Source organism: Musa acuminata, chromosome BXJ1-7 (assembly GCF_036884655.1).
Source record: "Musa acuminata AAA Group cultivar baxijiao chromosome BXJ1-7, Cavendish_Baxijiao_AAA, whole genome shotgun sequence".
NCBI lineage: Eukaryota > Viridiplantae > Streptophyta > Magnoliopsida > Zingiberales > Musaceae > Musa > Musa acuminata.
The window spans coordinates 30,012,501-30,037,945 of NC_088333.1; the positions used below are offsets into that span (position 1 = coordinate 30,012,501).

The 25,445-nt window shown below is 33.9% G+C and overlaps 1 protein-coding gene across 2 annotated transcripts in view; it reads right to left on the reverse strand.

Annotated features, from left to right (window-relative positions):
• Positions 1 to 13,031, reverse strand: part of LOC135679020 (folate transporter 1, chloroplastic-like) — a 13,446-nt gene extending 415 nt beyond the window's left edge. The window contains exons 1-11 of one of the 2 annotated variants that reach the window (XM_065192365.1): positions 12,737 to 13,031; positions 11,837 to 12,628; positions 11,684 to 11,760; positions 10,721 to 10,797; positions 7,678 to 7,771; positions 4,698 to 4,791; positions 4,406 to 4,479; positions 2,937 to 3,047; positions 881 to 952; positions 779 to 799; positions 559 to 626 (exon numbers count right to left, since the gene is read on the reverse strand). In XM_065192365.1, coding sequence (XP_065048437.1) covers positions 559 to 626; positions 779 to 799; positions 881 to 952; positions 2,937 to 3,047; positions 4,406 to 4,479; positions 4,698 to 4,791; positions 7,678 to 7,771; positions 10,721 to 10,797; positions 11,684 to 11,760; positions 11,837 to 11,957 — 809 coding nt within the window. In that variant the 5' untranslated portion in view covers positions 11,958 to 12,628; positions 12,737 to 13,031. Of the gene's footprint in view, positions 1 to 558; positions 627 to 778; positions 800 to 880; positions 953 to 2,936; positions 3,048 to 4,405; positions 4,480 to 4,697; positions 4,792 to 7,677; positions 7,772 to 10,720; positions 10,798 to 11,683; positions 11,761 to 11,836 lie in introns of both variants that reach the window. The other variant, XM_065192366.1, reaches the window with a different exon arrangement.
• Between the last annotated feature and the right edge of the window lie 12,414 nt (positions 13,032 to 25,445).

Consider the following 25,445-nt stretch of genomic DNA (forward strand, 5'->3'; position numbering starts at 1 on the left):
GGAAAAAAATGGAATACCGTCCACAGAACTTGACTAAGCAACAAGTATAGGTTTCTATTCAAATATAAATAGAAAAGACAATTCAAACACTTAAAATACTAGTTCTAGTAAAATAAAAAACTAGCAGTCTAGCATAACACATATTATACTCATGTTGAGACTTTTGGACACAAATTCAACTATAAATAAGATCCTAGAGACTCTAAAATAGCCAAAAAGAAATGGCCAAAATACATAAATATTGCACGATAAGTTTCTTATTTTGAACCATCCCAAACATTCCATTGACAGGAGCCTAGTGCACTCAGCTACCCTTTTTATCTTCTTTGAGAATAGTGACAGATGCAGTCATGAGATTCTAGCATCATGTCAGAGGCCAAGATGCCAATACCTTTTATTAAATATGCATGCTGATCCCTTTTGCAGTAATAATATTCATGAAGACACAGACAATCAGACTGCAACTTTAAAGATTCATAAACTGAGCTCATTGTTATCTACTAGTATGCAATTCACCAAATATTGCAAAAATAATAATGATATGACAATATTATTCACCTTGCAGTATCTTTCACCACGTGCCAACTATCCAAATATTTGGGGATTCCATCAATATTAGGTCTTTGCTGCAGTGTAGCCCAACAGTATCAGTTAAGACTAGGAAACTTCTCTTGGATTAAGAAAATTAAAACTTGGTGCAAGAACCAAGATGATTAATTGTCAGACAGAAAAGTTGACAAGTCTATTTATATTAACAGAAGAATAACACAGAAAGTACCTGTAAGCGTGATCGAACAACCTATCAAAAACACCAATATGCATTAGGCATTAAAAATGAATATAGTAGAAAACAGAAAAGAACTGTTCTTGACCAGCTTGCCTGATATGGATATGTGAATAGAATGGCAAACGATTTTGAGGAAGCTCCAAGAGCAGCATAATCAAATGAGTTCTAGTGAACAAGAAAACAATAAACCACATCATAAACAAAATTCTAAACTGTCCAAGAGTAAGAAATATTAACCGAGTTAAACCATTAATGTTATATTAGAATTACATAAAAGATTTGTAGTCAGGCAAATACACTTTATGCTCAACGCATCTTCTCCTTTCCCTTTCTAGTTTTATGGACTCCGATTTGCAAAAAGAATGAATGGAATAAAAAATCCCACATTTTCTAATTGAACACATCAGCAACCTTGAGATTTTCTTAAAGTTTTGGATCCATCCTTGACATCATCAAAAAATGACCACAATAAGATTTTGCAATTTCTGTATTGCAAAGTGTCAAAATTGATATGGTAAAACATAAATTGCTGTCCGGGTTAGGGGTTCAGAAGTGCAAAAATTCAGCTATATATATATATATATAGTGTGTGTGTTTATGTATATATATATATATATGTATATATATATTTGTATACATGTATATATATTTGTATACATGTATATATATATATATATTTACATATATATATATACATGTATACATATGCATATGTATATACATTTATATATCTATATGCATACATGTATACATGTATATATATATATATATATATATATATATATATATACATGTATATGTATATATGTATATATGTATATATATACATATATACATGTATACATATATATACATATATATATACATGTATACATATATACATATATGTATATATACATGTATACATATATACATATATATACATATATACATATATATAAAACTCGAATTGGCATATCGGATCAGATGATTGCAACATTAATTTAAATGTTATCAGTTGGTAGATTTCCACAGATTAATATATATTTCATCTAGCAGCTCCCTCTTTTTATCCACTTCGATCTCATTCTTGTCGAGCAAATATTAATATAGAGGCACTGAAATTAGAGAATAAAAAAACTGAAAACTAAAGGTAAAAAATGAATAGATGGCAGACTCTGGGAAAAGAGAAACTATCATGACAATTTAATGTTATGTGATGAACTTTAAAGACTTGAAAGGAGACATGATGAGTTCAATTTTATATTGAGACATTCATTTGTCTCTTCTGACGGTCAATAAGTATTCAACGATTTGATAAAAGATGGCAATCACACAAGTTATGATGGTACCTTCCATTGCTGGCTACCAAAGAGAACATTTTTAGGTGATGCAGATATCTACATCCATACATATCGGAAAAAGGATGCTATTTACACATAATGGAACTACAAAAAGAATTAGTTGAATCTGATGCTAGAAGATTTTATTCAACTGACAAAAAAACATATCGTCAAAATTTTGCAATTTCTGTTTTGCAAAGTGTCAAAATTGATATGGTAAAACATAAATTTCTGTCCAGGTTAGGGGTTCTGAAGCGAAAAAATTCAGCTAAGACGGAACTGATGTTTAGTTTATCTGACAGATCATTTTTTTTTAATTTAGCAAAAATAATTCGTAAACATCTTCTCTTTATAAAGTATAAAGAATATATAAGCAATATATACAATATCTAGAATCATTTTTTTTAAGATGTCAGATACTTCAATTGATAAAAACCTTGACTAGCTAAAAGACGTCATAAACACCTTCTCTTTATAAAATATAAAGAATTTATAAGTAATATATATAATATCTAGCATCAAAGATTTTAAGATGTCAGATAACAAAAACCTTGATCGTCGATAGCAAGGTCCTAGGTCAAATCCCATCTATGCCACTTACCTTTGCAAAAGATATATATGCAATATCTTCCCAATTATCAATCACTTGTTAAGCTTATGACCATTTTATCCGATTAAAAGGAGAAATTTGAAAGTTAACCTTTGAAATAGTGAATTTTCAAGCATAAACACAATATACAAAAGATACACAATCCATCTGAGGTTGTCATTTGTACATATTCAAACTATAGTGTCTACTTCCTAAAACACATTAGTGAGAATATTACCAGTAGGTTATCACCTTCAGTAATTTTTGCCTTTCCACCTTTGCCCTTCATGTAAGTAGCAAGTTTACGGAGCTCCTCATAAGCAGTAAATTGGATTGCACCATGAGTAACCTAACAGAGGATAAACAAGCATCAAAATTTCCACTAATACTACAAAATATAGGTAGAGAAATTAAAAGAACAGTTCATCATAAGTAGCCGATGATAGCGACAGCAACAACTAATACTACAAAATATAGGTAGAGAGATTAAAGGAATAATTCGTCACAAAGTAGTCGACGACAAATGCTAACAGGAATATAAGGCCAAAAGATGAATGCAAAACTGCAGATATTAACCATTAAGTGAGAAGTCAATAAAATTGAATGAGCCAAATAAAGTGAGAAATCCAACAAAAAATTCCTAACATTCTGGCATGCAAACCACTAGCCTTCTGGCAAACAAGAACCTTCTGTTCTTAGATGCCTCCTTTATCAGACATATATAAGCAAGCCTAATTTTTATGTTACATAATTGGAATTCAAATTGTCAAAACCAATGCATCACAAGTTGGTTAAAGATATACAAATTTAATAAGTAGGGGCTATATGTAGCGGTTTTACTTTTGTTTCTCTAGAAGAGTAATATGTGTTGCCCATATGGTTGGCATGACAGAAAACCTAATCCTTGACTAAAACATAGTATCATAAACTTCCTTTCACCTAATATGCACTGAAATCCCATTATGTCCAGACACATGATAACTAGCCTTTCCTCCATCATATGATGCCTGAAACTAGTGTAGTAGCCAAATGATAATTATGCATTTCACATATTATGAGTATAGAATGTGATAGGAGCCATATCTATTGATATATTTTAGAGAAGAGATAAATAAAAGAAAACAGCGCTAAAAAGCAACAATGTACATGGTACATGCCATGGCAATTCTTGAACCTGATTCTTCAATCCACAAACACACATCAGACATTTATAAATGAGTGGTCTAGCATGAGTTCATAGTCTTCTAAATCAAAGGTGGATTCTAATAAGTCTCGAGTGATGGTTTTCACGATCTAAAAGGTTAGCGAATTGAGTATCAGAATAAGATAAATAACAGAATAACCTACAAGTATTAGCTATTAACCAAAGAAACATATAATCCAAGAAATTATTATCCCTATGGGTGCAATTTAAAACCATAAAGTAAGGACTAATATCAGGCAGACATTACTAAAAAGACGGCAGGAACATTTAGATCTCATTCACTTCTTGGTGCCACAGCTGAGAAAGAACTAACAGTTCATGTTAAAAGATTAGGGAATGCATGGCAACATATCCACTAAATCAGAAAAAGAAACACAGATAGCACGACATCAAGCAAACAAGATATGTCGTGAGCAAACAAGCACAGTAAAAGATATAGAAGACTGTAAATTGCAAAACTGGAATAGTTTACATTTAGAATCAACAAATAGCAAATTACATACAAGCAGAAGACTCGGTCCAATCCCTCTATAAAGTCCCTTCCATCCTTCCTCTTTTAAAATGGTCCTCAAAGCATCTGACCTTACATAACAAGTATACAGATGTTTAAGTAATTTCTATATACTCAATAATGACTTGCTAAAAGGAAGAATATCAAACAATGAAGCAATAAGAGGAATTTATGAGATATTATTTAATTATTTATACCAGGTATGTTGCTCAAGTGGTATGCATTAATCTAGCAATTCTCAAATCCCTGGACTTCGTGGAAATAAAATTGATAAAAAAACATACCATACAGTCCAGAATATGGCCGATAATCTTGGTGAGGTGTTTGGAGCTGCATTCGTGTTTTTACAAGCCAAATAGGATTGGTAAACAAGGATACCTGGTCAGAGAGTTTGCATCATCAAATAAAATAAGTGTTGGTCAGCATACAATTAAATTGGCAATCAAAATGTAATATCCTCATTATTTTCAATATCAGAACTGTCACATATTCGACATGAAACCATGTAAAATAGTTAGACCACTATAGTCAAGTTTAATTAAATGAAATCACCAAACCAATTGTGAACCTTAAACAATCAAGGATCATTATTGGATATCCCTTCACTTCTTTTTCTCATTCATTCTTTTTTTCCCTCTTTTTTTATAGGAAACGAAGGGATTAGGAACTCACGAGGGAGGGAGAACACACTGGTAGAGCAGTTCCGCTTTTAGCCTTGACAATCAACTCTTAATTTGTTAGACCAATCTTATGCTCATTTGTATCAGATCCCTCTTCAGCTACAATACATAGATCCCTCTTCGGTTACGATACACTAACACACACATGTTGCCTACACGAACTCACTAACACAAATGTCGTTGCCTACATGAACTTGTTTGAAAATCTCAGGCAATAAACAATCAACTGGCTTGGTCCACTGACTACAATCACAAAGTTACAGAAGAAGTGCCTACAACAGCATTTATTATCACCTGACATAATAACAATAACAACACCGCCTGCAACCATCATGGCAGCCTGAGAAATAACATTCGCCACCAGCAAAGATACATCTGCCAGTCATTATGCCAAAAGCAAAAGATAAAATGAAAAGAATTGGAGATAATTAGTCTACAGACTCTTAGCTCATATTTTAAGTACCTACAGAAGATATCCATTAGTCCAAATGTGAAACATCCTCAACCAAAATATGCCAAGGACTGATGCTATTATTTTTCTGATGCTATTATTTTTCTGAATAACTAAAGTTCACCAAGCGTGATAAGCTACATATTCATTTATTCATCTTATTTGAACCAAAATGACTCCCAAACTAATAGAAATCAATAACGGTGCAATTTGACCAAAACAACCTGAAGGTATAGAGGTCAAGTATAGGGTTTCGTTTTCTTTTCTTCCTTTCCTTTTTCTTTTAAGAAAGGGTTTGAGATGTGCATATTTGCACCCTGGTGTAGTCTTTTCGCTGTGAAACTTGAGCTCAAGCATGAATTACGCTAGGATCAAACGGAGGTGTCCAGCAACATGTTCCGATATGAATCCAAATACGCAACAGAGGAATAACTATAAATGTTAGCTCTTCCTATATCAATTTCCTAATCCTCTTTTATCATTTGCTGTTCTATACTTCTATTTTTGTCACCTAAGATCCTCAGCTTTCTCTTTCTCCCCATCTCCTTTCCCCTTAGCTTTCTTTGTCTGCTACTACCACCATGCCCCTGTTCTTACTCCATCAGCCTTTCTTTGCCAATACCATCAGCCTGCCTACCATGGGTGGCAACTCATATTTTTCGGGTTATGTTGACCTTATTTCAATCTCAAGTGACAAATAAGTCCAATCTCACATCACGGCTCTGGGCTAGCATTGTGAGTTACTGATGCAATTACAAGTCCTAATTCCTTAATCAAAGATCAAATCAAGGCCCTTTATTGGATCTGATTGGAATTTTAAAAATCACGTCAAACCTCCAAATCTTGCACCGTTACCATATCACCCAAATTAATGCCTAATGTATTGTTGAGCAAAGTTGTTGAACAGTTGTTCTAGCTGCCTTTATAATGACTGGTCAACAAGTAAAATATGTGTCTAATTCTACAACAGATCAAAATGTCAACAAAAGGACAATATGTCAAATTGTTAAATTATGAAGATATAAAATGGTCTTAAATTAGAAAGCATTTTGATTTGTAATGCATCATTCAGATGCAATTATCATTGAGATAATTCATTCAAAATAGGATGATCCAAATGATATTGGTCAATCATTTATGAAATCTACAAATATTTAAGGCAGTCTTCATATTATTGGTTAAGGCATACCCATTATATAATTGTACAATAATCATGATATAGTTCTTACAACAATTGTCGAAACCCTTAGTACAAGTTTGTGGTTGTGCATGCCAGCATGCACCCTTTCCCTCCATTGGAAGAGACAATGGGATAGTATACCCACTATATTTTCTGTGCACATCAACTCCATACCAGACAGATCCCACCTTCTATACTATGCATGGGTAGATCAGCTGGAGTCACTAAGATGCGGAACCAAGTTGGGTGAAGACATTTCTTTGACCTTTTCAGGAGGAGGCAACCTCTACATCTCAAAGGAGTCCACCAACTATTTGAACAAAGAGCATGCTAACAATTATCATAACTTCATAAGAAACTCTAAGACAAATAGAGGCAGTTGATTGCTCTATTGTTATCATAATAATACATCAAGTCATTGTCTTAAACAGACTCATTAATCTTATAATTTAGTAAACTATATACATCTCTTTTTTGTTTGGGAGTTCACGAGGTTCCTAGATGACCGGCTGTCGTATAAATGAAATAACATACAAAAACTGTAATTATAAATTTAGATAAACACAAAGACCAAGAAACTAGTTAATTAACTTATTTCTGCATTACTAAGAAATCACCAGATATGCAACAAAGTTAAGGCAGATACATTAATATATAGGTTGAATATATGAAAGACTTGGTCGAATCAACATCTATGATGTGTTGATAGATCATACAAAGCAAATAAACACACAAGATTACATCCAGATTCATTATCCAAGATTAATTTAATCTCTGAAACATAGAGAGCCACAACATTATCAATTGGCTGTAGTAATCACAAAAAAAGAGATATTTTATCTGACATGACAAAGTATCTATTTGATGAATTTACAAGTGAGAAGATAGTGTGTAAAACTGTTGCAAGATAATGCAAACTAGATGGATGATCATAAAACAGCTAAAGTACTGACCAAAACACCAGCTTCAGCTGCAGAGAGAAGATGATAGCTGGGGCTGAGCTGCTCATTGTTCCTTGTTAAGTACCTTTGTTTTGCTCTGCTATAGCTGAAAAAAAGAAAAAACTTCTTGCCTAGAAAGTGATCCATATAATCAACAATATAAAAATCAACTACATCAATTCATCGATGAAGTCAGGCATCAAAGAGGAACAAGACAACAGAAGCATATATGTTTCATCTACTGTAATGACATGAACACTAAATGCAAAAGTTTTCACAAGAACTAACCAACAGCAATTTCATTGCATAAGGAAACTAAAAAAATTCTTGTTTAAAGAAAGGGGAAAGTTTAGCAATAAATTAGGAGCCAGCTGCAGATGCTGAGTGAGACAGTAAAAAGAAAGAAAACATTCATACAAGCAAAATCAGAGGCCCACTTTGGAATGTAGAGTATGAAACCTGAAACTTCTTTAGTGCTAATGGATGGTCTAAAGACTTTGCTGCAGGGTTTTTGGTCATTTTTGTATATATACAGAAACATGCAGATATAAGCATCATGTTTATACTACATGAATTTTTACCACCAAGAAGTTTCATTAAAGAGGATGAGCCTTGGTACAAATGGTAAGGTTGTTCCTTTGCAACGTTGTGCTAGTCATAAGTGTCCTGCAAGTTAATCACGTAAGTGATGACACGTGTGACATGATACGCACTCTTTTTGTTTATTATATATTTGACATTTTTTCTACTTTATATTACCCGTTACATATATATTGTGATGTCCATGGATTTATGTAGTGGAAATCGGATTGTAATGAGATAACGATAATGAAACCGATTTACCATTAAACACAAACCCTAAATAATCCCGATCGTAAATTACTCGAGAGGAACATTGAGATAACTGAATAAACTAGTGTGCTGTATACCCATCCATATGATAGAAGCGACTAGTCTCATAGTTGCTCGTGTGGGGACACTAGGGATACGGTGCAAATGCTCATTGGAGAATAAGTTCACCGATCGATTCACTCACGGAATGCTAGATGGTTGATGATACCTCATTGTCAGACAATGATCTCGTCATCCTAATGGTGTATCTGGTCCTTAGGCTTGAGACACCAATGATGTCCTGTATGAGTACTCCACTCTTTCATACCAGACTTATAGGCCTAGAAGTTCCAGATCTGACATATCTAGTCATCGAGAGTGACAGCTAATCTTACGAAGGCTATTGAGTGTCGATATAGGATCATCCACTCTTGATGTCATGAGAGGAATATCTTATGCGTTCTTGCTCAGACAAATCCCTAGCCAAGGTCATTCGGATTAAGAGAGAAAAAGTTCTCCGGGAGCATCCGATTATAACAAGACTCGAGTAGAAATCAAATGAGCTTGATAGCACCATACCCAGAATATAGATTTTGAGATATTAGATGAATGACAGACTATATATACATAGTAATTGAGGACAAACAAGTCCAATAGATTGGATTCCCCTATATTATCTAGAGATTGCAACGTAATGGCCTAGTACGTTCGTAGTAATTCAATAAGATATCCAATATGCAGTATGCCCCTGAATTATTGGATCTTGTAGAGAAGATCCAATAAGAGTTAATGAGAGATTATTGGGTAGAAATCCATTAATTCAAGAGGCTTGGGTAGTTGGATGGAGATCCACTACCCAATAGGGCAGGATCCATTAGGGTTAAGTTGACAAGGAACCTCTATAAATAGGAGGGAACCAAAGGGCTATAGGCTAGACCCCTTTTGGCTGCCACCTCCTATTCTCCTCTCCCCCTCTCCTCCTTAGCCAGCAACACCTGTTTGTTGTATGTGGATAGCAAAAAGGGCCAAGCCCTTCTTGATCGCATGGTGCGTATGGAAAGGAAGATTGTACAGCGATTTGAGGAGCGTCTTCGCAGCCCTTACCGTGTGAATCACCACTAAAGAGGAGGACAGTTGACTTCCTTCATCTTCTCCCACAGATCTACAGGTTTTCAGAGATATATGATCTCCCTAGGTAACACATCTTTCTTATACGTGTAGTTTTCGATTTTACGGGTTCTTGCACATCAATCTTCGCACAACGATGAAACTTTCTTTTTCTGCAGGAAATTTCATGATTTTGTTTTCTATTCTTCCGCTGCACATGTGATGTCGCCCTAGATTTCCCAACACCTTGTACACTAGATTGGCCCGTCGAGCTCAGTTAGAAAAACAACCACATGTATGAATATCATCCGTGCACACTTCTTATATGCATCTCACACACTCATGCAAATATCTGTCCATGCTAATCAACTTCTATAGTGAAAAAAATATAAAAAGTAATTCCTAGTTTCAACACAATTAAAGATAGTACTCAAGGTGAACTAATGGCTGACACCTGGTTCATAGTTTTGCTAACCCTCAAGCATATTGCCAAGAATGCTCATGCTAAGACTCAATTAGAAAGAGAGAAAGAACTTGGCAAGGATTTGAGAACCAACCACTCGCAGCTTGACATATATTACAAAAATGATAAAATAAAGCTTTGTCTTCAATGCTCATGACTGTGATACTAACTCAATCTCCATCTTCGCAGATCACCACTAATGCATCAGGATTGATGATGCTGATGATAAATGAAACCATGAGATGGGGGAAGCAGGGTGCCTTTTACGACAAAGCCATTTACTTGCCATCTTGCACGTATTGCCACTGATTTCCAGTAAGCATAGTGCAGCACAAAATTCCAAATCCATTTCAACTCTATTTCAAGGAAATTTAATGCCTCACTTGTTCAATGGTGACCTCATGTTGGCCATAGGCAAGCATAGTGCACCATAAGCCAACATTGTGCTCCCACAACATTATGGCGACACAAATTTAAGAAGGTAAAACACATAAAGTAGTTGGGAGAATAACTTATGCATTTTGAAATTTAGAAACATTGAGGAAACAACTACATGAGGGCTTTAGAACAACTACAAGAGATTTAGTATAATATCTTGTTGCTTCCACATTTGGTGTATCAACTAGAGGAAAAAAAAAATCCAACATTACTTACAAGAAGAAGTAGAGGCCCCACGAAATGGTAGATCCAAAGACTGCTGGATAAAAACCTGAATATAGCCCTTTGAAGCCCTAGAAAAATGCAACATCTAATTGTTACCAAGATAATTACCACTTTAAGCTACAAAGTAAATACTTAATTAGGAAAATCCCCGAAACCAATAATAATAATGTCAGAAATTATATTTTAATCCAGCACAAAATATGCTGACATGAAAAATATCAAATTCAAGATTGGAATCACCAGGGGTATCAGAGACCACAAACCAGTTTGATCAACAAATATATGCTTCCTTTAATAGGCCTCCCAAATCCTATTCAATCAGCAAATCCTAGATGATTTCTGGCCAAACCCAATGGATATTGGCTGATCCCAATTTCTCGAGAAGTATCAGACTGTCTTTGACTAATCCTATTCCAACTCGACCGACTCAGATTGGAAATGACCGAGTTTGAAATATATAGTTGGTAGAATATGGTCATTTATTACATATTATTTCATTGTATGATTGCCAAATTTTAACAGATATGGAATAAGATTATGATTTATCAAACCTAGTAAAAGAAAGTTAGGAATATGGAACTCATTGTGAGAGATTAATTGTCAACTAATTACCAAATTTGGACATATTTGAGTTTAGATTACAACTTAATGTATCTAATTATTCATAGTGAAATTCTTGCATCCAGACAATATATGTGCTGCCCCTGAAAGATCTTGCCTCCTCTGTTGTTTAATACTGACTCTTGATATTTCAAATAAGCCTCAAGTATGATAGTCACGGTTACTCAGATTATTCAGTTCAAGTGTATTAGCCACTAAGCTAATCATTTGAATCAAAATTCTTGCTTTTATCAGCTTGGCTTAAATTTTGGTTGATTGCTCCATCATAAATACACATATTTCAGAGGAATAATAACAAACAAACCATAAGCAAGGAGAACAGAAATAACCAACCTCGGTTCTAGCAATAGTATAAATAGCGTGCGCGGTGTTCCTGTAGAGCGGAAGATGCGAAGCTCGTCCATCGGTAACTAATAAAGGGAAAGAGAAGATCGTCAGAGACCTACGAAGGGCAGAGAGATCGGAGGAGAGAGACAAGAAGAAGACCTTGAAAGCGAGTACGGACAACGTCGAGGGGATGGAGGGCGGCGACTGTGGCGAACCCTGCGACGGCGCCGGCGGCGGCGTTTTCCCACTTCCACCTCTCCGCTTCGTCCGCGGGCGGCATCGAGTGCTTTATGGTCCGTTCATCAAAAGGCTAACCTCGGAAAACAAACATCTAAATAGGCCGCAAAGTTGGCCGACCCCAAGGAGGCCGGGCCCGGTCCGACTGAAGCGGAAACCCTTATTCCTCGGCTTCCACAGGGTCACCGCCACGCGTGATCCAGGCCGCGCCACCATCTCGTAAACCTTGCTATTCCCATCTCTCCCTGCCCCGCTTCTCATGGTGTGATCGACTGATCCAATTCGCGCCGTTACGACGCCTGGAGACCAAATTATGCTTCAGCACTCAGGCTGCTGCAACAGGAAGTGCTCCTCAGACCCCTCTACCACCTCCAACTCCGGAAAAGATCCATTTTGGTGATCCAAAGGATGGAAAAGATCGTTCTTTTCACTAACCTGTATAGCTTGCATGATCCTCTCCTATAAATTGCCATAAATTGGGTGAAAGAGGAGTATGTAAAAGAGCGGTTGAAGACTAGGAAGGAAGCTTATCAAGCTGGATCCTTGACGTACATGTACACTATGTTGCTTGCAGCTTAAATCTGCGATGAAGAGAAAACACTTTACCAGAGAGCCTTGACGGAAAACAAGGGAAACCAAAAACAGAAGCCTCCTTTCCCTGCTAACACTGGACTGACGCTGGCTGTATGCTCTACAAATTTGCAGTGAACAGATCTGCATGGTTATCAAGCGCACAAAGTTATATTGAAAGAGGATATGAGCATTCCATTGAAAGAATTGTCAGAGAGGCATTGTTGGGGCATTTGGGGAGGTTGGGATAACCTCTTCTCAAATACATTTGTGACGGTGTCTTAATGGATTATGATGCTAAAGCTTTTCGAGCTGGACTGGTGGAGGACAACCCTTTGATTCGTGGATGCAGTAGGAAGATTGACCGACTTCTATAGGAACGAGAGCTGTGGGCAGTGAATGCCCTGCGGGGAGTGGACTGGGTATCTATTGGATTACCATGAGCATGCTCTGGGCAATGTTGCTGCATGGCCAATCCAGAGTCTTATCAGGCATTTTATATCAAACAGACACACACACAGCAGGAAGATGGCTTGGAGGCTGCAGTTGCTCAACTCCTCTGGCCCAACCATGTGGAAGAGCTATATTCCACCTCTTTTCAGCTTGCATTTGAGGATATCACAGTCATTCAGTCTTGATTCTGTGTGATATTGATGGAATAACATTCTGCAGCATGCCACAAACATTTGACTGCTTTAGGATGTGTTTCAGGCCACAGGCAACTCTTGAATTGCTTCAGTTTGGTGAGAGCACTCCTGAATCCGTGGAGGTTCTGAATCCATCATATACCTCATTTTTGTTGTTACTTTGTAATTAGTGTACCCTGAGGATTTCATTAATGAAACATGTTTATGGCAGGATTCTGTGCTGAAAGTTATGCATGGTTACCAACTATTCATTTCAAACCTAAATTCTTGAAACATTAGTTATTATAAAAAAAATGTTGCATGAGGTTTTGTATAAAAATCATCATATCAAAATTTGCATGAAAAAATTTAATGCATGAGGTTTTTCAAGTATTTTATTTCTGATGCACATATCAATATTTGCACGAATTTTTTTATTCTGTAATTTATTGAAAAAAATTTCCTTCTATTGGTTTTTTTTACCCTATAGTCTATGTCGCATCTCTATTTTTTTATTTGGACTAAAATATCCTTATTCTTTGGTTTGAATGACATTGGAACCAAAATGCATGAACCCATTCTTTCCTCCTCCTCCTTTGTTCTACTCCTCTCTCCTCCTCCTCCAAAAGTACTTGTAAAATTTAAATTATAGTTCTTCAAAAAGAAAAAAAAAATACATGAATGAATATCACAATCATATGTGGGTATGAATATATATGTTTAAAGTGTTTTAGATAAATTTCATCAAAATACACTTGATTTTGAAATGAAATACAGTCTTGAATAATATTTAAATGGATAGATTTTTTGAATGAATTATTTTAGTTCATTTTCAAGTGTAACAAGGTTAAATTCAGGGAATTAATTTAGTTCATGTTTGTGGAGGAATTATCAGGAGGTTTCTGCCTTATTCAGGGAAAGCAGTGGATCATTTTCAGAAATGAAAATTCCTTCTCTTCCCCAGATGTGAACATCTTGTCCATTCAACTTGCTTGTTTCTTGTTTCATGGGGATTGCCACTTGTGTTCGGAGGAAGAAGAATGGCCGAGCTTTTCCTTTACAACTTGGCTTGCCTCGCCTAACTGCCAGGCCTTTTCTAGTGCTGCTGCACTGTCAGATCGAGTCATTTCCTATATGTCATCTCTTCAATGTTTTCACAAGGGATTATTTGTGGCTTGAGCTGCAACATCTCCTTATCTGATGGTCCTGCGGGCAATAGCGGACAAGCCTCCGTGTTTAGGTAGTTGGGTGTACTTATTTTTTCATTGACTTTTCTTCTGAGATCCCTAAATTATTGCAAAAATGTCTCTTATCAATATAAATCACTCATCAAATCCATCGATATTTAGATAATCCAGGATCCTAGAACAAGCAGGAAGACCTCAAAGTTGGAATGTTTTAACAATCTGCCTCTAGAGTCTGTAGGCGAAAAAATTCATCCGATGATGACCGACGTACTTGGGATAACTTTATAAATCTGTACATGAAGATCAAAATAAGACATACACATGTATTTTATATACCGCATTACCATGTCCCAAAATTACATCACAGCTAAAATCATGGTTTGCAGTACATCAAATCATTCTTTTGAACTTGAGAACCACCATGCATCCTATTTTAATCAACCAAGGTCTGGATAATGCTTCAAGCAGAAAAGTATATACTATTTAAGTCATCGTGCATCTCTCACACAAATCACAAGATCAAAGAGGAACTTCGCTTGAGAAAAGAGTGCAGTCACTAGCATTACATGCATGTGTATTTAAAATGTCTGGTAAAAAACAATAAAAGTCAATACCATTTGTGATTTAATAATGATAAGCAGCAGCTGCCTAATTATTTTCCTAATCAAAAACTGAATTCTAAGAATTGTGAAGTTTCAGCTGAAATTTAAATAGGATTATCGTCCATTATTTTTATGAGCATAATAAAGCTAATTTAGCTTGAATTATTAAATCACTTCTCGATGGTTCCTCTCCATCCCTCTACTCTTTTATTTTCTTACTAATTATTCCTACATGCTCATAAGGGAAGCCAATCTTGAATCCTATCAAAATCCTTTTGACATTAAATAATTTCTTATAATTCGCGACAATGGAGAAAGCCTTATCGAACACCATCAAAGCCAACCCAAGCCTTTCATTCTACACAAATCTTCCCCAGTGTTTATATCGATTATAATTCCTTGAATGATTGCTATACAAAGCATACTTGACATCAAATATCAGAACAATCAAGTTGATAAACCAACATCCCTAAGGTTAATTAAATTAGCTTCGGTAATTAAGATTCTTTTTCCTAGTGGAAAATACTTTTTTCTCTAATATATCTTTTAAAATCCATGTGAATTGACAACTATCAACAACAACTTCATCAAGGATAACTCGGTTTACAGAAACACCATAACGTATTACAGCAACTTGCAAGTCCAATGCTGAAAGATAACATTCATGAAATACTCTCTACTCTTTATGGGCTATATATTATGAATTAAAACATAAATGAATTTCTAATCAACCTTAACTACATAAACTCCCACATATACATATACAGACTCTGTATTGACAAAGATATGGAATACCAGATATATTCTAAATGTGATCTTTCTATTTTATAATGAGATAAAAAGTTGGCCATGGTCTATGGTTAGCTAACCCTGATTTCTCAAACTTCTAACGAGGAATAGTAAAGCAGACCCCAAATAAAAGAATTTAGCACTTTCGGGGAAAACAAAAAGAAAGACACTTATTCGAGAAATATCCTACTGTCATTACTGATCAATTAGTGCAAAAAAGAAATTACAAAGTCTATGAGAAACTTGTCAAGAAAAGAGTCGGTACTAAGAGGCGAGGTGAATTAGTGCACCGATAAAAATTATGTTGGTTCAAAACTTCATTATGATTAAATTCATTTTCAACGAAAAACTGTTTCAAGTATTAACTTTGAAAGCATATAGAAGAGCATAATAGATATAAAGTAAGTAAAGTGATTTGCAGTAAAGTAAATTACATAAAAAAAATGCAAACCAGATTTTTATAGTAGTTCGATCGTCGTGACCTATATCTACTTTGCTGATTCCTCTTCCGTCGATGCCATCGGCATCCACTATTGATCTTCTTTCAATGGGTGAAGACCAACTATCCTTTTATACCTCTCTTCTCATTTTCACATAAGACAACCTTTTACAACTCTCTTTTACAATGTATCTCTCTCACACCTCCCTTAGAACTCTCTCTAAGTTTTGGGAGGAGGGAACTCAACTTTTTAAAGTTTACAACTTTAGAATCATAGGGTTTTGTTCAATATTTCTTACTTCTCTATGCAGGAATAGCTGGTGTATTTATAGACCCTAAATGGATTTAAATTTGGAGCCCAAAATTCAAACCCTCAAAATTTCAAGGTATGGGTGGTACCATCGCCTGTAGCCTGACACTGGGCAGTACCACCGCCCAAACAGTCTCGGAGACTGAGTCTGGGCAATACCACTATCGAAACTAACAGTACCACTGCCTGACATAGTCTTGGAGACTATGCCATGACGGTTTCACTTGTTTGGTCACTGTTTGGATCTTTCGTTTAGCCCAACATAGCTCAAACTTGGCCCAACTGTCCCCTAATTGGGTTGGCCCAATTATAATCCCTATTATGTGCTAATACAAATTTTAAGACATTTACTAAGCTAAATAAAGTTCGTAAGTCTAGGTTTCTTTTGGCGATCTTCAAGCGAACTTCCGATGATCTCTCGGTAATATTCTAGCGGACTCCCGGCAAGCTCCTAGACTTCATGATGATCTTCTTAGTAAGTTTCGATGAGCTTCTTTGGCAAGCTCCGGGACTTCTCGGTCAATTCCGATAAAACTTCCGACGAATGTCTAGACTTCCGACGAACTCTTGAACTCTCAACGAAATCACGTTCTTGACTCCGAGACTTCATTTTGCTTTATGTCTTGCTATCGTAGTTAATCCTACACACGTAAAAACATACTTTGATCTAGACAATTATTACTAAGCATGAATCATATTGTTCAGCATGTCATTGGTCCATCGACGCTTCATCTGATTCTTCGACGCATTGTCCTCTCTTGCAGCCTATTACCCAATCGGCTAGTTGACCTCCGTAACTCCAATATCCGTGTCGTAATTTCTGCTCTTCTTAGCTCGATGCCTGAATCCATGGTCTGAAGCCTTCTGTCGATACGTCATCCAATCCTCTAGTTAGACATCCAATCTTCTGACATGTTCCACCAACCCAACATGATTCTTCCTGCTTTAATTGTCTCATCCTGATCGAAGAATCCTACGTCACTCAAAACATAGATTAATTCTAAACACTTATTAATTGGTTTCATCATCAAAATTCGAGATTCAACGATCTCTCCCTTTTTTATGATGACAACCAATTGATGACGGAGTTTAAACAAACTCCCCCTATCAATATGTCATATTGATATAGACTCTTGGATTCAAAAATCCAAGCAACATATTATCATAAACTCATGCATATCATACTTGTCCCCGTTTGTCATCAACAAAAAGGAGAAGAGTAACTAGCAAGTGTTTTTAGACATCCAAGTTCAAATTATTGCATAATAAATCTCAAGTTTTATTATCATTGCAAGTTAGCAAAAATTTTGAGTTTTATATCATGTAAGCTAGCAATATTTAAGATGTTCAAGAAAGACAACTTTTTCTTCTTGAAATATACAAGTTAGCAATCTTTGCTTCTCTTTTGAGATGAACAAGTTAACATGTTTTTACATCTTCTCTTTGTCATGGGCAAAAAAAGAGGAATAACAAAACAATGGTATAATTCATTAATTTTTAAATTATGATAAAAATAGAGTGTCATTCTTATTTCAATATGTCATAATTGAGATAAACCTTGAATTTAAATTTAATTCAAGTCAATACAATTTTAATCATGATTCTCATATATGATATGCAATATATCAAATACATCATCATAATAAAATTATAAGTATTGCATGCATCATTTTTTAATAAGCTAGTAACTTTGCTTCCTATAAAGTTTTTCTTCTTGTAATTTGTGAGCTAGCAAATTTTACACATATGAAAGTTGACAAGATTTTTTACATCTTTTGGGACGAGCAAGCTTTTTGCTTCTTCTTGAAGTATGCAAGCTAGCAAAATTTCTTCCCCTTTGTCATTGTCCAAAAAGAAGGGAAGAAAATAATTTTGTAATTCTTTTTTCCTTTACAATAATTTTTAAATCATAACAAAGGTAAATAACAAAGATGAAAAATCAAGTCATGAATGTCAAAATAATTTTTTTATCATGAATATTTCATCATTACATGCATCAATGTCATAAGTTGAAGTATTACATGCATAATACCAAATCACTATTCATAATTACATCAATATTCTAGTCATTATTTTAATCATCAAAAAATCAAGTCATGAATGTCAAAATCATAGTATTGCATGCATTCATATCATCACATGAAGAATATCAAGAAGAACTTGGTGATGAGATATACTTCATGAATATAAGAAATTATACAAAACCAAAAAATCATATCATGAAGGATGAGATCATGTGAATAATACCAAAAGACATTATTCATTTTGACAAATCTCCTCTTAAATATTCAAAGAGAAATCTTAGGAGATCAAATAATAAAAGATATTCAAATAAAATTTTAAGTCATGAATTTCGAGAAAGATATTCTCTTTAGTAAATAATAAAAGGAAACGTAGGAGAAAAAGATTTCAATTCATACAAAAGAAATCTTATGATTCACATAGAAAAATCTCCTCTTTAGTAAAATACCAAGAAAAATTATAGGAGTATAAAGAAGAGATCTTGATTAAAAAAAATTATCTCAAGTATTTCCAATAAACCAAGATCATAATTTTGATAAAACTTATTCAAATTTAAATCATCAAAATCTCAACATTTCTTGCAAAGAGATTCAAAATGGCATAAATAATTTTATTGATCTCTTAGTGAAAAATCGATAAGACAGAGAAAAAGAAATTTTCAAAAAATCCTTTTCTCCTTTTGTTTCAACTTATTGATTGATTTCATACATGCATATTCTTTTCTTTCAAATCCATGCATTATTTATTAACACCAAAAAAGAACTTTCAAAAGATTGCAAAAATTATCATGCATAAGTTCAAAATATAAATTAGTTAAGCATACTTTCAAGTCATCATTATATTATTATTAAGATATATTTTCCTTTTTATATATTTCATTTTAAGTGATTTATTTCATTTAAGCATGATTAAGTTTTTTTTTTTTTTTCGTATGAAAACATACATCATAGTTTAAAATAAAAAAGGCCATGTTCATTATCATAAAAATCGATAATCCATAAATTTTAAGAATCATCATGCATAAATTCAAAACATAAACTTATTAAGCATGATATCAAATCATTACTTTAAATAAAATATGATTTTTATTAATCATAGAGCATTATCAATCAAAATCGAGAAACAATATGATTCATCTTGTTTGGTGTACAAGCATTAAATTTATATCTAATATTCTATTATATTATTAAAATATCAAGCATGATTTCATAAGGTATTTTTAATTAAAATTATTCTATTTGTTTATCATAAAATATGTAATTTTTATGATTACTTTTAAAATCACTAGAAAGGTAAGCATGATCCAATTTTATTTTTGTATTTTAATTAAACATGCGATTAAAAAAAATATAATTTTTCTAAATTAATTTAAGAACAACTCATGAAAAATATTATATAATTTCGAAATAAATTAAAGAAGTTTCAAGTTCACCATCACTTGAGCTTATGCTCGAGTGGTCTTCAATTGTTCTAAGTCTAAAATCCTTCTTGTTTTTTGGAAGATGGTTCTCAAGTTTTTTATGTGCATTACATGTTATTTCGTAGGTCATCAAAGATCCTATAAGTTTTTTAATTGAAAAATGGTTCAGGCTCTTTAATTCTTGTTTTGCCATTATTTTTTAATCCTAATTTTTAGAAAGCGATCGTAAAATCTTGTTAATGAGTTCAAAATCCGAAAAACTTCTACCAAGTGCTTTTAAACCATTGACGACATCCATAAAATGGGTGTATATGTCTCCAATGATTTCACTTAGTTTCATATAAAATAGTTTAAAATTATGCATTAAAAGATTGATTTTAGAATCTTTTACTCTACTCGCACCTTCGTGTATGATTTCGAAAGTGTGCCATATTTCGAAAGTTGTTTTTCATAAGTAGAAACCGATTAAACTTAGTTTTATCCAAAGCGCAAAATAGAGCGTTCATAGCTCTAGCATTTAAGAAAAAAGTTTTCTTCTCCAAATCATTCCAATGGTTCATTAGAAGAGAAGACCTTCAAAAATTGCTTTCGATAATATTTCAAAAATTCAAATCATACACGAGATTCAATATCAAAATCCGAGATTTAATAAAACTATATATCTTCAAGAAGAAAGTTTAACGTGCCATGTCCATTGCTACAGAAAGGATATCCTATGAAACTTGGCAAAATATAAGGAGGATGATGAGCTACAGAAAGAGTCTGAAAAGCTTGTAAGAATTTAAGCACTTCACTCCCTTTAACAATAGAGAGAGAGAGAGAGAGAGAGATTTACTAACAATGCATATCAAGATGGATATAACATTGAATATGAAACATACATGACGCAATTTAGCATGAATACTGATCTGATTTGATTTGATTAGATGATGTATACTACCAAGCTCATTAATCTGCATGAATGCAGCCATAAGTAGGTCGATATGTGGAGGCAAAATCTTATGAAAGTACAAACCGAAAGAAAATTCACCATGACATGAATTTCAATAGGGATAGAAGTAACATCTTATGAAATTAAGAACTGAAATGAAAACTAGTCAATTCTATTTGTGAGAAATCAGGACATCCTAATTGAAGACCAGTAAAGTGTCCTTCAAACCAATGCTCTACATCCATAACTGCCCTGAAGTATGATCCCAATATGGAAAAAAAAAGTTAGGTAAAGCAGAATAGCAAATTGATTCATTAACTGTCACATGCTAACAATGCTTGATATTGTTACTAAAGCATGGTTCACTACATCCTAGCACATGAGAAGTTGACTTGGTAATTTAGCTAGTGAAAGAATGGCTGAAAGAAAATGAAGTATGAGATATAACATATAGCCGCTTACATCTTTCGGAATGACATATTTATACCCCTTTATTCATATTACTTGTACTAATTTCAGACTCCAAACATAGTGCACCTTAACTCTTAAGCACCTACTGGTGTGTTCAATCGACAAGTAATAACAAGTAGGAATACGCAGAGAACAGTCCATCTCCACTACTAAGATATAAGAAGGAAAGGCCATAGTTGAAGCAAGGCGATGACAGTATCAGTCTGCACAAGCATTCAATTTATGATAGAGGAACATCATCATTATCATTATCATTATCATCAAGAAGCATAAATGGTAGTTTCCACATGAAGATCGGTAATCCACAGACCAAGCAGCAAGCATAGAGTATTTTGGTTCTCTAATTTGTTTGCAAAGTTGCATCTAATCCTTGCAACGATGACAATCACATATTACAGAAAGATGGTGCTTAAAAGGTCACGATCACTGGGCTTTGACGTCAACAATTATCAACATCTTTCTCAAAAATGAGGACGATTAGGTATATGTATAGAATCACTTGAATCAACGACTGCGTCCAATTTGGTTCCTATTTGTTTATTTAGAATACTATGCTTAGGTATTTCCATGCATTAAAGATATGAGAGTCAGGAGCAGCCAACCTCCCGTTGTTGACACTTCCGTTTATATGTAGCAAGCAATTCGATACTCAGCATAATCACTTTTAAGTTTAGAAAGTACCTAAGTACCAACTTGGTTCATTATAGACAGAAGTATTATCAAAAGTTGACAATACAAATTAAGTGATGAGACAGAAAAAACAAAATAGACAGGCCAACTAACAATATCAGAAAGACGACACAAAATTAACAATTCATTCAAGCTCATAGGGGGAATAACAAAAAATTAAGCGGCACTATTTTTATCAAAGATAGCATGCATGCCATTCATTTAATTAATGAGATTGCTAAAAATCAACAACTTTGTTGATATACACCAAAGTCAAGTTCAGAAAACTGGAATAAAGTTAAAGAATAAAAGAAAGGCAAACATCAAACCAACAATGACTTTGATGGATATCAGTAATAAGCCAAACCAATAATTAAGTGCCGAATGCCTTTACAGAAACAAATTAAGAGCCAAAGGTTTGTAATGCCAGATTTGTTATCTTTTGCACCGTTAAACTATCAGATACGATCGCTTCTGAAAGCAATTAAAGCCATATTTGCGATAAATTATGAAGCCAAAAGGAACTATTAATTACAAGAGCATAAAGTATTTGGTTCTTGTTTTCTTAACTCTGCCAAGTTTTGATATTGAAGAAATGAACTAGATGACTACCATTAGATCAAAAAGATGTTATTTTTTTCAGACAGGATAAAATATCAGTAAGCCAAGTATGATTCTAATAGATAGAATTTTTGTTTTTCTTTTCTAATATGCGAAAATCTCTAGAAGGTTATGATGTCAAGATCCATTTGACGTCAACAATAGAACATAATTAAACCAAGAGAGTAATGCCAATCTTGTATTGTTTGTAGGTAAGTAAATATTTAAATGGACACCATAGAAGAAAATGAGTTACAGATCAATAACAGTACATTAGACAAAGGCAATATAATCTAGTTATTATTGGCTGACTAGGGATTATTGCGAAGGTACATATGTAAAAAGTCTGAAGATGATCTAAATTCCTTCTTAAATCAGCATCATTACTGGCTGACTAGTTGGATGTTTCATTTGGCCTATAATAGTTCCGAAAACGGAATCTTCCATAGTGGGCCTTTTGATGTAGATTATGTTGTTTACTAATACTTAATATATCTACAACAGGCACAGGCGATTTCACACGATGCAAGATTGGAGAATGTACATATTAATAATATACTTTATTAGAGTAGCAAATGACGGTTCTGGCTGTGTTGCAATTTGCATATTTATTATAGATATTAATTGTGCTATATCACTGGAATTTAATTAAAGAATCAAATTTAATTTTAATGGGCATCGAATGCGATGGCATACTACAGTAAATGAAGGAACAAAGAAAAGTCTGAGAAATATGTTAATATGCAAAAAATACAACCTCATTTGAAGTGAATGATGTGCTGTTGGAAGGCTTGAAAATGAAATGCCCTAAAAAATGCTTTCGAAGTTAAACTCAACAAAAAAAAACTATATACAATTGTAATAAGCCAACCAAGTGTCATTCAATGACGAAAAAAATCAAAAAGAAAAGATGATTCTTGATATTCAAGCACAATTATCATGTTCCGAATATTAAGACTTATGGTAAATGATATCCCTTTTAAAGAACAAAGAACGATAAATATATAAGACACGAGAGGAGAAAATTACATCCATAAATCCGTTGATTGCAACAAAGAACCATAAATACATAAATCCGTTGCTTGCAATAAAGCCAAAAAAGACGATAAGTATAACGGAAAAGGAGACACAAGAGAAGAAAGTCATCAGCGGTGAGAAGGCATGTGAGCATGCAGTCAAACATCTCCTCCCTTTTGAAGTCGGAGTGCATCGCAAGGGAGCAATGCGCAAGGTGGAGCGCATTGTTTTTTATCGCTTTTTAACCAAAGCATCGCTTCCCCAAAAAGAAAGTCTAACAAACAGTGAGAACAAAATGGAGGGAGAGGGTAGAAAGGATTCAAAGTAAGAGAGGATCACTTCCCACTCAGCGTTGAAGAGAGCCGCAGACAAGACGACGACCATAATTTTTTATTGCTACTTTCCTCTCTTTAACTGCAAAAAAAACTAAGAAAACAATGAGAATAAAGAAGACGGTGAGGTGAGAGAAGAGAGAGTAAAAGAGTATCTTGGCGGGCAAGGGCAAGAAGTTTTCGTTTGCATGGCCGAGGCGACTAAGGATGTGGTCAAGTATCTCATCTCACTGGACAACGGAGGGTAGTAGGCGAGGCGAAGTTAGTGATGTCCGATTACTGCACTCGTGTTCACCACTACTTTGCTTGCAAGAAAGCTAAGAATACAACGAGCACAAAGGGGAAAGAGAAACGATAGAATTTTGACAAGCAAAGGCTAAAACATTTTATATTAGTATAAAATATATAATCATACTATTAGTAATATGAAAAAAAAATTATATTAAAATCTGAAATCAAATAATAATTGATCTAAATAATATTATGATATGTACTTTTCATTATTGTTCAGAAGAATAAATCTTATCTAATCTATAGATAGATCATCGTCAGATCTAAGATAACTAGATACTCCTCATCTCTTCCTATACTTTCATAGGAGTACTTAAATTAATAGATTAGGGAGATTAAGAGAAAAATCTTAATCTCTTAATTACATTGAGATGCGTCTATTTAACCTCCAGAGGTCTTGTTTATTTATAAATGAGAGTATAGAGTCCAGGATAAGTTATTAAGAGAGTTCCTCCCATTAAATACATCTTAAGGAATCTGAACTTCCTTAAGATGTATTTAATGGGAGGAACTCTCTTAATAACTTATCCTGGACTCTGTACTCTCATCATATCTATAATATATCTTATCTAATTAAATATGGCTACATAATATTACATTCTCTAACTTTGCCCATTAATTAGTAAGATACAAAAAGATTTAAAATTAAAAAAATCAATAAAATTTATTTAAAAATAATTTAACCCAATTGGATTCTGTAATTTTAAAAAAATTATATATACGCGCATGAATTTTAAAAATAAGTCAATAAATCCAATAAATATAATAATACAAGTCACAGCGATTGTATGTCATTAGTGTCACGCTTCCTTCTATGTACAACAATACTGTTAGCCTTTTTTAATGTAGTTTGAAATGACTATTATAATTTGTCTTGTCAAAACAATCCTATCATCACATTCAACCATAATATGTACATACATAATTGTGAACAAGATAGTAGAAATAAATAATTTTAAGTACATAAGGAAGAATGTCAATTATAGTATCTACTCAAATATGTATTACCATATCTTTTATGGGTTACTCATAAACCCAATGATAAGAATATATTCTTTTAAAATACTTTAGGATGTAAGTTCTAAGTGAATTGATTAGCAATTAATATAGTGAAACTCAAGTAATTAATTGACATAGGATGTTTCTAGGCTCCTCTTCTCTAACCATCAAATACTTTATACTATAATATATAGAGATAAAATAGTACTTGTCATTCTTAGAAAAGAAAACTACCGTAATATCATAAAATATTTTC